At 41.2% G+C, this 14,731-nt stretch overlaps 2 protein-coding genes across 4 annotated transcripts; one reads left to right on the top strand and one right to left on the bottom strand.

Annotated features, from left to right (window-relative positions):
* Positions 1 to 835: 835 nt before the first annotated feature.
* Positions 836 to 5,404, bottom strand: lg30h1orf35 (linkage group 30 C1orf35 homolog). The gene is made up of 8 exons (XM_020466596.2): positions 4,793 to 5,404; positions 3,890 to 4,043; positions 3,759 to 3,804; positions 3,387 to 3,469; positions 2,899 to 2,971; positions 2,609 to 2,697; positions 2,401 to 2,493; positions 836 to 1,557 (listed from the first exon to the last, which is right to left on the bottom strand). Exons 1-8 carry the CDS (start codon positions 4,887 to 4,889, stop codon positions 1,302 to 1,304), a joined length of 891 nt encoding a protein of 296 aa, XP_020322185.1. The 5' UTR covers positions 4,890 to 5,404; the 3' UTR covers positions 836 to 1,301.
* guk1a (guanylate kinase 1a) lies at positions 4,292 to 14,615 on the top strand. 3 transcript variants are annotated; one of them, XM_031809846.1, is made up of 7 exons: positions 4,292 to 4,513; positions 10,519 to 10,632; positions 10,733 to 10,774; positions 10,928 to 11,163; positions 11,366 to 11,450; positions 11,550 to 11,635; positions 11,814 to 14,615. In XM_031809846.1, exons 2-7 carry the CDS (start codon positions 10,521 to 10,523, stop codon positions 11,850 to 11,852), a joined length of 600 nt encoding a protein of 199 aa, XP_031665706.1. In that variant the 5' UTR covers positions 4,292 to 4,513; positions 10,519 to 10,520; the 3' UTR covers positions 11,853 to 14,615. The 3 variants fall into 3 exon arrangements, with proteins under 3 accessions (XP_031665706.1, XP_020322186.1, XP_031665705.1); XM_020466597.2 differs by lacking the exon at positions 4,292 to 4,513 and adding an exon at positions 5,434 to 5,583; XM_031809845.1 differs by lacking the exon at positions 4,292 to 4,513 and adding an exon at positions 7,597 to 9,317.
* The last annotated feature ends 116 nt before the right edge of the window (positions 14,616 to 14,731 follow it).

Here is a 14,731-nt window from a genome sequence, read left to right as displayed (position 1 = left end):
ATATTTATTATTAATAACTTCCAGGTTAGAAACCCACACTGCCCCATGAGTAGGAGTTAATCAAGCCTCTTTCCCCATTATGAATTCAAAATGACACCTAATCCTAATCTAAAAATGGACTTAGCCTGTGCTTTGGTCAGACAGCCTCCCTTCTCTTGTCCCAAATCCGCAATCACACCCAACTACTCTCCACCCATGACTTGGACTAAGAGAGTGGGTTGGTCCAAGGTGATGGCAGCCAACTAACCACCCAAAGCGGGTGTTGAAGTTACAAATGGCTACAGCTGGGCCTGTCTCTTGCGTCAGGGATGGGCGGTGGCAATAATTGGGGAGCAATTTAGGATGTTCTTTCAGGTTGATTAGTCTGCTGGTTAATGCAGCCAAGCCTATAAAACATGGCAGAAGTATGGTGGTCGTGGAAGGATGGGGCAGGAGTCTCGAGTCCCTTACAGCGTAACTTTGTTGGTTTGTGTGTGGCAGTCCTAATGGTACTCTGCCATATAAAAGACCACTTTTTCTTCTTTGCACTCTTTGTGAATGTCTTGCTCTTTTTAGTTCACCATCAGGTGCCAGCCAGTAGAATGCCCCCTTTCAGACCTGATTTAAGGCAAATACAAACACTACACTCCATTATGACCACTGGAGTGCATTGTATCTTACCCCAGCCAGGGAGGCAGGCAACTGAACCTAGAACAGAAAGGAGTGATGGGGCAAAGGAGTTCTTGCTTGATAGAGGAAAAGGAGCAAAAATGCTGAGTAGTGAGGCACAGTGGGATGGAGAGAAGTGAATATTCTCAACTGATGACAAGACTGACAAACCAAAGAGGAGACTCTGTAACATTTAGGTGTTGGCACACATTTAAATACATGTTTTAATGGGCAAGTGTCACGCCGGATTTAATGTCTTGGACAGCAATAGTTTGTATTGACTAACTTATTTTCAGCACCAAGAACACATGCACTTAACTTGCTTTCGGTGGTCCCTGATTCAATTGCATGAATAGTGGTAGCTAGACACAGATCATAAAATACATTTGAGCTGTTTCAGAAAAATAAAATACCAATAGAAACAAATTTAACAATTCAAAATTCAACACAAATAAAACCTAGTCAGTTCAAATAAGGCCACAAGCCTGCTAGTGGTTTGAGGAGTAGCCTACAGATTGACCTACTGTTCTCAACCACAGCCCTTGAGTCCAGTCCAGAAGTACATGAGGACAGTCCATAGGCCAGTCAAGCTGCTCTGCTGTGGGCTAGAGCACTCCTCTCCGTCAATGTGTCTGATTGAGTGGGGGGGGGTATTAATCGTCAGAGTCTGTGTCATGGCGCCGCCTGTGGCTTTGTGTCAGAGCAGCATGGGCTGCCTTGTGGCTGGCACGGGGGCGGGGGACAGGGGACTCCCTGTGGGAGGAGTGTGTGTCATGCCTCTGCTGGCGTCGTTGAGAGGAGAGGGGGTGGCGTTCACCCTTTGGTCCCCCCTTTGAATGGCTGTCATGGGGTCTGGCTCCAGTCTGACTGAGGCATGATGGATTATGATGACGGTGGTCCTTTCTGCGCCTGAGGAGTAAAGAAACACACAATCAATGATTGAGACTAATAGGCAGGGGTCAAAGTAAGCTGAGGAAGATACATTAGGAATACACTGAATGTTATGATACAAACCATTGCCTCATCTATAAAAGGATAACTATCTGGGTTCCATAGGAGAATAGTAAATAAGGCCGCCCCCCCAAACAAGATAAGCATGACATGGGCTGGATGATGCATTCACTCAGTTCAAAAATCAACCCTACACCTTATTTTAACTAAGACTATCTCTTCCTGCTGCTAAACATCCCAAGCCTGCTTTTAAATTTTATTTTATTTTTTTATCAGTCTTGTATTACCACAGAATACAGCAGCTGGACACTAACTGACACGTCCCTAGTAAGGGTACAACCTGTTCTATGTTTCTACCAAGCATACAAAGTCTAATTGTTGACAGAACATTTGCAGGTTGGCAAAAACCCATCTTTTGAGATGGAACCAAAGACCAGCTCTCCACCTCGCCAACGGTGATTTAGCACCCTCCAGTGCTAAAGCAAATAAGCCGTTTTTAAATTGTACCTTTATTTAACTAGGCAAATCAGTTATGAACAAGTTCTTATTTACAATGACGGCCTACCCCGGACGATGCTGGGCCAATTGTGCGCCGCCCTATGGGAGTCCCAATCACGGCCGGATGTGATACAGCCTGGTTTTCCACCGAGATACAGTGCCTTAGGTCGCTGCGCCACTTGTAACATTATTGGACATTGGTGTTCTGTTTTCTTGTGATCGTATCATTTAAAAAGGGGAAGGCAAAGTGAACATGACATACAAGTGACCTACAGGTGTAAAAGGGAGAAACAACACACTAACCTTTTGTCATCTTCTGAATCGGAGGAGGAAGAGTCTCTTCTCTGCCTTTTCTTCTTTTTGCGCTTCTTTTCCTTCTTTTTGCTGCTATCGTGTCTATGATGGGAAAGTATAACAGGCAAGTCTTTTGAGGTTTTTTTTGAGACAGTAATCTGAAGAAATTTACCTCAGATATTTGATTGTCAACACACTGTGATCAATAACACACTACCTTTGATCCACATCCTGTTTCTCTGTGTTCGCAGATGTTTTTCTGGCAGAGGCTTCCTGGTTTCCAGACTTCCCTTCTGTTTTATGGTGCTGTGAAAACAATGCTCTCCATTATGATCGTAATCATGTAACATGACTATTACAGAATCAATTCCCAAGCGGTATCAATCATGTTTGAAAAATATGTAGCTAACACAAATAGATTAACACACCTACACTGAGTTGTGTATTATTTTAGATGGCTCACCTTTGCGTGAGGATGTTTTACTCAGAGAGCATAAACAAACTTACTGTGAAGACTGACAAGCCTATTTTGGCAGCTTCCTTCTCCTGTTGGGAGAACACCATTTTCCGTGATGTTGCACTGGTGACAGAAAACATACTCCTAGTTACTCAACTAGTACACTCCAATCTATAATGTTTCCACTGTTTCTTCCACTTGAATATCAAGGGGATACTCGGTCATGGACTCATATATGCTGCTAAAAAAAGTCTAAAGGAGTGAAGAGCGACCTGAGAGAACGCTTAGAAGACGTGGGAGAAAAGAAAAATCTCACAGTTAAAGAGCATCGGCCAGTAATCAAAAGGTTGCTGGTTCGAATCCCCAAGCAATGCACTTGACCCTAATTGCGCCTATAAGTCGCACAGGATAAGAGGGTCTACTAAATTACGTATATTTAAAAAAAATATTGTTGGTGAGAAGTCTCCTACAGTATCAACCCAGCTTTAAAAACAGAATTTGTGCAACAACCGCTTTTGCAAACAGGTCAGTCAGTTACCCGGAGCTTCCAAGGCCAGAAACTCTGTCCACATCTCTGTCCTCAGCTTCCGCATCCTCCCTCCTGCACACATCTGCAAGGTCCTGTTGGACACATTGGAATCGGCATTACAAAAGCAATCCCGTATTCATCCTTAAGATGTATGATAAAATATGACTAGGCTAGTTACGTTAAATCATGGTGACAAATGCAAAAAAAAAAAACTAAATGAATGAGATTTAAACTAAACTAAATGTCATCTTCCCTGGTCTAATGCAGTTGTGATACTATCAAATTAAGACATGATTATAACCCAAAACATACTAGAACTTGTGTAAACAAAAAGCACATAATACAAATGAGTCTCAAACCCTATGAAGGCAAAAAAAGTACCTCTTTGGTCAGGCCAGATGGTTGTCTCTTTATATTCTTGTGGCCTCTGAAAATAATGAATAAGACATTAGTTTGACATTTTACTCTAATATTTCTGTAAGGTAGTCGTTTCTGTATGATGTTCCACTTACAGGGCAGCCAGCAGTGCCTCTTGCTCTGCTGCCTTCACAGCAGCAAGCTCCTCTTCTCTTGACATAGGCTTGACACCACCTTTTTTGTCTTTGGTATACCACGTCAGATCTTTGCCTTTCTGCCATCGCCCCACTGGTGCCATAAGAGAGTTCCCTGGGGTTGAAACAATATAAATATACTCCAAATGCACTAATGTCCAAATCAGAGACATGGCTTAGGCAATAAAGTTACATAAAGAAGTGATTGCCATAACTATTATTCTACAATCAACGTTGCAGTGTTAAATACACACCCCTCTCCTCCTGGCTGCACAGTGTAAAATCTTTGAGAAATAGTTATCGTTCGTGACCAGTGTATTAATTTGGATAACATCATGTATATAATACAGCAAGCCATGTATATGCGCAGACTAGCATAATTGCATTCCCTGACCAACCGCAGTCGAGTGTGCGTGGCCGCTCTCCTTGGCAGCAGTCAATTGTTTGCGCTTGTTTCCATCTCAAAATTCAGCATTCCAACATAGCTAGCTGGGTTAAAAAAAATAGGTATATTCCAGGCAGTCAATCTGAGTTGTTGACAAGCAATGCAACATTAATGAGGGACTGACTACACTTCGGAAAAAGGTAAGAACGTGGCACTCGAGAATAAATGAGTACAGGCTAACAACCTATTGCTTTATTGCGGAAAGCTAACTACATTGTCGATTATTATAACTTGCTAAGTAGTTACATACTGTATCTAGTTTCATCTAGAAAGTAGTTAGCTAGTTACTAACTAGAAACATTTGACCGAATTATTAGTTGGATAGTCGCCCTGCTGTCTTCGCAAAGAAGCGAATCGTTAATTACAGTAGACAAAGGTCATTGGCGACGATGGGTTGATGCCCATTTTTCTCCACTTACCGAGGTAGTTTTCCCTGTGTTTATCGCCTTTCACGTCATCCCAGTTGAATTGGTCTTGCCCCCCCCTTACACCCCCAGATCTTGAAGCACCAAACATTATTTTAACGTTGAATAAAGACGATGAAAGCTTTGTTTACACGTTAGGCCCTCTCGTTGTCCATCCGGGGAGTTTCCTTCTGGCTTTTCTCTCCCACGTCCGCTTACGACGATATAGTAAGCGATGGTTAGAAGCATGGATAGTAACCTTTTCCGTGTTTCGAATAAACTGAGTTAGCTAGCTAAACAAGTGAAAAACCAAGAACGAAAACCACACCGTTGCTAACTATTCTGTCTCGCGTGTTTGTGCGCCGATCATCTGCACGCAAATAGCTCGTTTTAGTTGGGGGCGTTCATTACGCACAGTTCGTAATACTGAATCTGCAACCCCTGTAAAATGCTTATATGAAGTAATTATATTATTTCTGTTTATTGGGTTGGATGTAGATTTTCAAAAGGTCTATGTATCGCGTGCGGAGTTTAAACGCTCACACAAATACGACAGCGTTTCCTTTTTGAATGTACTCTGTTGAGGACGTATACACACTGGTATTTGAACGATGTACTCTCGTTTATTTGGCTCGTGAAGATGACGTCGAAACACCATCTATATAATGGCCTTCACGCGGAATGTAGACAGAAAAGGGAGAAAGACCACCCAATAAGTACGGAAATGACGCCTTGGAGACATTATTGAGATATTGAACCGCAGTCATTGTAGATGTATACAAGGTATTTATCCAGGCTCTTCTCAGGTAGGATGATCATATATTATTTTGACCGCTAGTCTATGAACTATTTCTCAATAGCCTGCTGTTTTTCTTTATCATCACTGAAGCGAGCCAGTCTGTCACACAGGCCAGGCCATACGCATTGGTCAATCCGTGTCAAGGCATTATTCTGTCCCCAGGAAATATCACTTCTTATTTACTGTAACATGTGGATTCCAAAATACTTTAAATATAAGGTCGGGTGTCTTTTACCTCAAAAATATGTCTCTTGAGAGGAAATGTTATGACTTTTGAACACTTTCAGTGGATGTAGGCGTTTTTGCCATGTCCCCTGGTGTTATTCATCAACTTCCACGAGAAATATAAACCATAAAATATAAAATATTTTAGTTATTTTATAGTCCTAGTTAAATTGTCTTTCATCAATAAAGTTTTTTAATAATTATTGTATTTATGATTTTATTTAAGATTTTCTGATATCACTTTCCACCCTGTTAATTTGTTGTTAATCTCCGTTTAAGAAACAAGCCCTTCCTAAAATGACACCACATTCAGGAAGTGTCATAATTTATTTGGTGGGAAAACAATGGTGCAAAGCTAAATAAATATAAACACTGTTTTATCTGTTTTTAAAATCGTGCTCAAATGTTCACCATTATACTAGCTCAATCTTGCTCACTCACAGAGCTATGGCTAATTTAGGCTCCACATTCCCACCCTGTTAAATTCCACCCATTTAGGATTATGCAGCTAACAGGTTGGAAAATAAACCCCAGCATTTTTTTTTTAAGTGCCATAGCTTGACCAACATGTTTTTCTGAAAGTCAAACATGTCCTTTTTTCTGATAGTATACAAAAAAAGATATGCTTTTCCCCAAAAAGTATGAGCTCCAATAGGCACCACCTAGTAGGAAAGACCGAGCTGTCTAATTCACTGTCCATTTGTGTTGAAGTTGAAATGTCTTGTTTACATAATCATCATCTATCCTCTCCCACACAGCTAACCTGCTAGATTTAGGCTATAGCAGTAAGTGGTGCCTAAATTAGTTAACAAGTACATTGCTCTATTATGGCCTGATATCTTATCAACTTGGATGTTTCTAGAAAGCTATGAGTTATTATAGGGGACAATATGGGGAGAAAAGGAAAACTGATTGTTAGTACAGATTGGATCTGGTTTGGCAGCTTTTGCCTTCTTACTGTTGAATGGGAAAACATTTTCTGGCCTAATTTGAACCGCATAGAATAGGGATGGAAGACCTTTTTAGGTAAGAACCTTCTCATGCAATATGCTTTAGATCGGGGATAGGCAACTTTGATGGGGTGGCAGCCACAAAAAAATCTGAACTCATCATGGGGGGCCGTAGTAGCTTGATTGTCTGCTTACCCACATCCATACCCACACATGCATTCAGAGCATGGTTGCTGATAGGTTCTATAAAATCGAGCACAAAGCCATGCAATCTCCATAGACAAACATTGGCAGTAGAATGGCCTTACTGAAGAGCTCAGTGACTTTCAATGTGGCACTGTCATAGGATGCCACCTTTCCAACAAGTCAGTTTGTCAAACGTATGCCCTGCTTGAGCTGCCCCGGTCAACTGTAAGTGCTGTTATTGTGAAGTGGAAATGTCTAGGAGCAACAATTGCTCAGTTGCGAAGTGATATGCCACACAAGCTCACAGAACGGGACTGGAGAGTGCTGTGCTTCCAACTTTGTGGCAACAGTTTGGTGAAGGCCCTTTCCTGTTTCAGCATGACAATACTCCCATGCACAAAGCGAAGTCCATACAGAAATGGTTTGTCAAGATCGGTGCGGAAGAACTTGACTGGCCTGCACAGAGCCCTGATCTCAACCCCATCGAACACTTTTTGGGATGAATTGGAATGCTGACTGCGAGCCAGGCCTAATAGCCCAACGTCAGTGCTCAACCTCACTAATGCTCTTGTGGCTGAAATCCCTGCAGCAATATTTCAACATCTAGTGGAAAGCCTTCCCAGAAGAGCGGAGGCTGTTATAGCAACTCCATATTAATGCCCATGATTTTGGAATGACATGTTCAACAAACAGGTGTCCACATACTTTTGGACATGTAGTGTATCTTACCTGACTGAGCACTTTGTTAGCGCAGGCTGCAGCTGATTAGAAAACATACTAATCAGTAACAGCCTAATGAAATTAGGAGCCAACTGAATTCACATGATGAAAGGTTGGTCACTGTCTGGCAAAGATCGATCACATGCTGTGGAAAGCATATATAAGGGTTGACCTAAAGTAAACTGAATGCAACATCTGTAGTGGCATGCAGAACAATGTTTCCTGTAACCATTTCAATTAGCCTTATCCTGTGCCTGCAGTCGGCTCACATGCACCTCGTTTTCTGTAACACGTGCTTTGTTTACACAGGCAGCCCAATTCTGATATTTTTTTCACTAATTTGTCCTTTGACCTATCAGATCCCAAAAAATATCTGATGGGAAAAGATCTGAAGTGATTGGGCAAAAGGCCAAGTAGTGGAAACAATTTCAGAATTGGGCTGCCTGTGTAGATGTAGCCTATAGCCAATTTTTCTGTCACGTTTGAAAAGTGGTGCCTTTAGATGTTAGGCCAAGCCAATAAGATTTCCCTATGTATGGTGTCATTGTAGACCCAATTGTTTTGAATATTTGCTGTACAGGCTAACTTGTCACCTTCTCTTGAATTGTACCATTTCTTGCTGGTATTCTGACTGTAAGGAAGAGAAAGTTAGATCTGAACCTTGTGAGAAGTGGTTTCTTATTTGACTGGATGTAGCCTAAACCACTCTTATAGTCTGTTTTCTGTCCACATGTTTTTGTGACAACAGTCTGACCCTCTGCATCCCAGCGTCAAACCCATGACTGATTCTGACTTGGAAAGGAGCTGTGAATTTGTTTGTGGTTTAAACATTCAAGAGGTGGCAGAGAATGAATGCTTCTGTCACCTGCAGCTGTCAGGCTACACGCACTGAGGTTTTTCCTATCTTTTTTTACAGGGGGTGAGCTCAGGTCTGATTAGCCTATTACAAGAGAGAATCCATTTTCTAAAATGGAAATGAGCTTATATGGGATCATAGACTACATGGCTATTATAACAAACTCCTTTTTTTTGCAGACAACTCTAGTTCCTTTAAATTAGCACGTGTAGATTTATGAGGAGGCGGCACCACTTAAGTAAAGTATGACACGTCATTCGCATGGATTTTCTTATTTTTGGACATCTAACCAAACCCACTGATACATTACTTTTAGTAGCCTAAAACAGTGTAGGCTAGCAATATATAAATGACATGGTCGTTTAAGGTGCAATGCTATTTTGTGGATTGAAGAGACATTTGTCATGTATGAGATATTCATTTTAGGTCTAGTTATGTTTGCAGTGTTTAATAGTAATGCAGTAGACTGTTGTATGATAATTTCTCACCTGAGTTTATTTTGTGTTTTGCATGATTTGTTTATCATTTCCGTAGACAACTGAAAGAAGCTGTCAATATCTAGGCTATGTCACGAGCTGCTGGGCAGGGTTTAGGCTACTGTGTAACTTACTGAGTGGTGATTGGAGGGAGCAGCGATTTACTTTCCTATGTTTGTACAGTGCTGAGTCTGCGCCCACACAGACACCACATAGACTGACACACCCGGCTCCAGTATATAATAGTGCTGCTCATTCACTTGCCAATCCAGTCCTCCCACATCCTGCTGCTCTCCCTCACTCGCACATCTACTGAAAGTGACTGAAGGTAAGGCGGAAGAGGGACTTTAGCCTAATAATATGATCTAGCCTATATGGCTAACAACTAAAGATAATTCTGGAATAGGATAGGTCAGAATTTTTTTTTGTTGTAAAGCTGATTTGTTTGACTAATTCCAAAATAGTGTGTCATTGCTATTATCACTGTCATTATCTCTGTAGTTGACCCGGCTGTGTTGACTCGGCTGATGGTTTTTAGTACACAAGCTAAATTGAAAATCAAATAACTCCACGGTATGTGGCTGTTCCTCTTTCAGATTGTACTAGTCTCAGTTTAGGCCTAGACCTATTAGTGGAATATTAGCTGGGTATGTCTAAATTGGACAACACATTCAAAAATAGCCTAGGCTACATCATGTGAAACAAGTAAACATTTAGCCTAGGATCATACTGATTTTAGTCTTTTTAAATGTATTTTATGGTAAAAAAAGAAGAAGTAATTGCAGACAGTGTACTGAAAGCACTTATGCCTTGCAATCAGAAGCAGCAGGGTAATTTGAGGCACTCCAATTAGTAGATGGTGCCGTGGTAACGGCCTAATGGGACTTAATAACTGCTCTAGTGTGTTGGTCCTGCTAGTCTTGTTGGAACCTGTTCTGATTGCTTAGGATGTTTACTACATAATCACCTTCTGAAATGTTTTTTTTTTTCAAAAGGCAATTAATCTGTTTGTTCCATGTTTTATGGGATGCTTGGTTCATTAGGTCCATTTCGTATTCATACCTATAGTGTATTCTTTAGACCAGGCATATTACACCCGGCCTCATATTACACCTGGCCTCATATTACACCCGGCCTCATATTACACCCGGCCTCATATTACACCCGGCCTCATATTACACCCGGCCTCATATTACACCCGGCCTCATATTACACCCGGCCTCATATTACACCTAGCCTTGTACTACAGGTAAACCATTTATGTAAGCTCATGAGATCAGTGTGGTAGTACCAGCCTATACTACACCACCTGTCTGATCTTTTTCAATATAGGCTACTCGAGATTGTACCAGTTTCATGTGAGTAAAGGATAGGCCTAGGTATGTTTTTAATCTGTCTGTTTCTCCTCATGACACCAGTTCCAACCATTTGTGTAAATTGATCTTTCCGTTTGGTTAACCACCACACCTAGTGGTGTGTGTGTGTGTTTTCATCTCCTCTAACCCTCTGTCTCTTTCGCTCTCCCCCAGCTATGGCAGGACCCAGGCCAGTGGTGCTGAGTGGCCCGTCGGGGGCTGGGAAGAGCACGCTGCTCAAGAAGCTACTCAAGGAGTACGAGGGCATCTTTGGCTTCAGCGTCTCACGTAAGTGTGCTCTGCTCCAGTCCCATGTTAACTTTGTATAATGTCAGCGAGGTGTCAGTTACAGAAATAAGATATCAAATTGTGTGCTCTCATCCGTCAGACACAACAAGGAGCCCTCGTCCTGGTGAAGAGAATGGTAAAGGTAGGTAGGGTTTATAAACTCCCAGGATGGATGATCTTGCTCCAATTCCTCCCGCTGCATCTCTTTAATTCGCTTCAACCACCTATGCTGTCCGCTGTGTCCTATTGGTTTCAACAACCAACCTTTTAACATGCAACTGTTGTTGTGTTACAGATTACCATTATGTTACAAGGGAGTATATGCAGGCCAGCATCGACAAAGGGGAGTTCATTGAGAGCGCAGTGTTTTCCGGGAACATGTACGGGACGAGCAGGGCCTCCGTGCAGGACGTCAAGGACAAGAACCTGATCTGCGTCCTGGACATCGACATGCAGGGCGTTAGGGCGGTCAAGACGACAGACCTCAACCCCATCTACATCTTCATCCAACCCCCGTCCATGAACATCCTGGTGAGAGACGGGCAGTATTATAAAACTGTTTACCAGGGCCATTTTTGTCTCGTTTTACTTTGAGAGACTTGATATACCATATTGAATGTTGTTTAGATACGTGTAATGTGGTTATAAACCTATCATAACTCAGTCTGGGATTGTGATCCGAAGATAAACCCCCATGACTTAATGAATCTTCTTCTGTCACTTGTAATTGTAGGAGAAACGTTTAAGAGACCGAGAGACAGAGTCAGAGGAGAGCCTCCAGAAACGTTTGCATGCTGCCCAGGTGGACATGGTGATAAGTGAGTCTGATTCTGGAGAGACTTTGGGCTAAAACAGAGTTGTATGTTTATAAATGAAATGTTTAAAAATGGTCTAAAACTGTTTCCCCTATCTTTCAGGCAAAGATCCTGGCATATTTGACGTTGTCATTGTCAATGACAGTCTTGACGATGCGTATGGGAAGTTGAAAGACACTCTTATTGAGGTCAGTTGGTATCGACATGACATAGCTGGGTATGATGGACTGGACCATACGCACCATTTAACTTGTTGAAAACCAATTAGTCACATAATGTGTATTGCTAAATCCTTAATAGATCTTTGTCAGTGTTGATTTTCATCATCTCCAAAATGTCATCCTTAAACCTACTTTCTTTCTTAAGGAAATCAAAAAAGTCCAGAAAACCAACTTGTCCTCTTAAGCGACGAGAAGCATGACATCCATCCCAGCCATCCTGGCCACTCCTTACAAAATGTCAGCCCCTCTATTCCAATCCTGAACTTTCTGTCAGATACTGGTGTGGGAAGGAACTCCAGACAACATCCCTTGCACCTAGACTTTTGAGTGTGCACTAAGATCTAGCCTATGTTTTTACATATTGGGAGGATATAGGTAGGTATTAAGATGATAAAAACTGTAAGTAGAAGTGGACTATTTAGCTTTATTTACTAATTTGGCACAGTTTTATTTATTTTTGTCCACAAAGAAAAACACTCCATTAATGGTTAACCTGTGACTGAGATGGTCCCTAATATGTTTTTCTTCTATGTTTACTGCATACAGGAGTTTCTGCCATTTTTTTCCCCTCTTCTGCCCATTTAGTAGTATTATACCCCCAAAGCATTAACTATGTTCTCTCTGCTCTTCAACAACAGAAGGCCATAATAACAAGACTCATTCCCACTAATGGCAGTGTTGTAGTACTCGAGACCACATTGAGTGTCTCGGTCTTGTCTCAGTTTTGGATACATTTGTACTCGGTCTTAACTCAGTCTGGGACCAGCCGAGATCAGCAGAATAAAAAAACTCCTAATTACCAGCTTCCATTCAGTCAGAGCATAAAACTGCTTCTCCAGGCCAAATATATACACTCCTTTCTTGAAACATAAATACCTTAACAGCTTTTATATCTAGTAAACATGTTTTCTCAGTGGTGAACCTATAGGCCTTCAGTGTGTGACAGGTTAGTACAGTGGTGAACCTATAGGCCTTCAGTGTGTGACAGGTTAGTACAGTGGTGAACCTATAGGCCTTCAGTGTGTGACAGGTTAGTACAGTGGTGAACCTATAGGCCTTCAGTGTGTGACAGGTTAGTACAGTGGTGAACCTATAGGCCTTCAGTGTGTGACAGGTTAGTACAGTGGTGAACCTATAGGCCTTCAGTGTGTGACAGGTTAGTACAGTGGTGAACCTATAGGCCTTCAGTGTGTGACAGGTTAGTACAGTGGTGAACCTATAGGCCTTCAGTGTATGACAGGTTAGTACAGTGGTGAACCTATTGGCTTTCGGTGTGTGACATGTTTGTGATTCTGAAAGGACAGCAACCATAATACCAGCACACTCATGTATGAGAGTGCACTTTTTGTAAAACACAATATGTAGCAAGCTAAAAAACCTGAGCCTAACGTTAGCTAGATAGCTACACTAACTAGCTGTTGACTGACTGACTTTTCCCCCTCATCGTTTTTCGGTGGCTATACACAGATAGAGATGCAGGTATCATTTGGTTAGCTAGCAAGAACTTGAACAACCGTGTTCGAAAATTCATTCTGGCAAATGGCTCGTTTGTTTAAAGGCCTACTGTGGCTCTGATTAGCTATAGCGCACCGGTCTGTGTAGACTCCGATCCTGGACAAGACAGATGTTTTTATTCTGTTTAATTTATGGTTTTATTTACTGCAGTGTCTTAATTGTCTAAACACACGGCTGCTTTCCCACTCTATATTGCTATGGAATTTTCACAAATGCCTTAGTATACGTAATTCCCCAAAAAACGTGAAAATGACCATAGTGGTTGCTTGTCAGATTTTTTTGGGGGGTGTGTATATGAACACATTTTTAATAAGATTTCATGTTCCTAAAATGCTATCAGTTCCACACTCGCATTTTTCTGGTCTTGACCCCCTCCCGGTCTTGACTCAGTCCTCAACATAGGGCAGCTAACAAACAATCACAAGGCCAGGTGCTTGGGCACTAGCTAAGCACAGGCTAACTCTGGCTCTAAGATAGTCACACGGAAGCACCATACGTATTACAGCTGATCTCAGGAACTTACTGTAGCCTCGCTGCTGTTTGCTAATGATCCTAGTCATCTTGTGTGTGAAAAGATATGTTTGAAGTTTCCCTGTTTTACCATACTGATACAATTATGATAAAGTACAATATTCATTCACTCATAAAACAAAGGATTGCCATTTAGGATTTACAATCATGATGTTAACCTCTGTATAACAAAGTTACACTTCTGGAGCCCACAACTCACGGTGATGTAGTCTAACCCCTAATACATGTTGTTTTGACAGTTGTATTGTAATGGTGTAAAACGTTTGTATTGTATGTTTGTTTTACAATCTCACCTATATTATAATGATATTCAGTTGGCCTTTTTTTGGAAAGGAAATGTTTGAGTGAGAATTAAAGAGATTGAATATGAAATAAATGGAGCAAATATTGGCTCTGTCCTCAGGAGAATATAGAAAAGCTTAGAACCAAGCACACAGAGCATTTGCTTTACTTGAAACTGGTTACATTGAATTCCACAAAACCTCTTTGTTCAAGGCAGCCTTCTAAAAAGGCTGCACTTATTTATTTTAAGTTTGTCGTTTAACATGTTTTCCATTCAGAACCCAAATTCAGTTCATTGGTAACTAATATGACATACTCTGGCCCATGACTCTTAAACTCCATAGCTTCTTGTCCTCTGTTATTTGATCTCCCTTTGAACAAAACATTCCTTCCTTTGCACAAATTACTTATTGAAATATATTTATTTAACTTTTTCACTCTGAACAGCTTTTTAATGGTGCAAATGTTATACCACTGCTTTGAATGTGTCATCTTTGGCCAAATATTGACAATTTACCCAGCCTTCAACGAGTCCTTGTTTAATAATATGTATTTCTAGTAACATTTTATGTATTTTACAAGTGTAGTCAAGTAAATTAATAAAAATGTTTTGCCTGGATATCTTTTTATTTTTTAAGCATAGTGATCCTGTTAACTTGACTGAAAACGGTCAGTGATTTGCTGACCAGTATGGTTGAAGTCCAAGCACCTTACCTGAAATATATAATCAATGGT

Source organism: Oncorhynchus kisutch, linkage group LG30 (genome assembly GCF_002021735.2).
Source record: "Oncorhynchus kisutch isolate 150728-3 linkage group LG30, Okis_V2, whole genome shotgun sequence".
Classification (NCBI taxonomy): Eukaryota; Metazoa; Chordata; class Actinopteri; order Salmoniformes; family Salmonidae; genus Oncorhynchus; species Oncorhynchus kisutch.
Note: the sequence above shows the minus strand (reverse complement) of the source record. Positions and strands in the feature narration are given on the sequence as shown.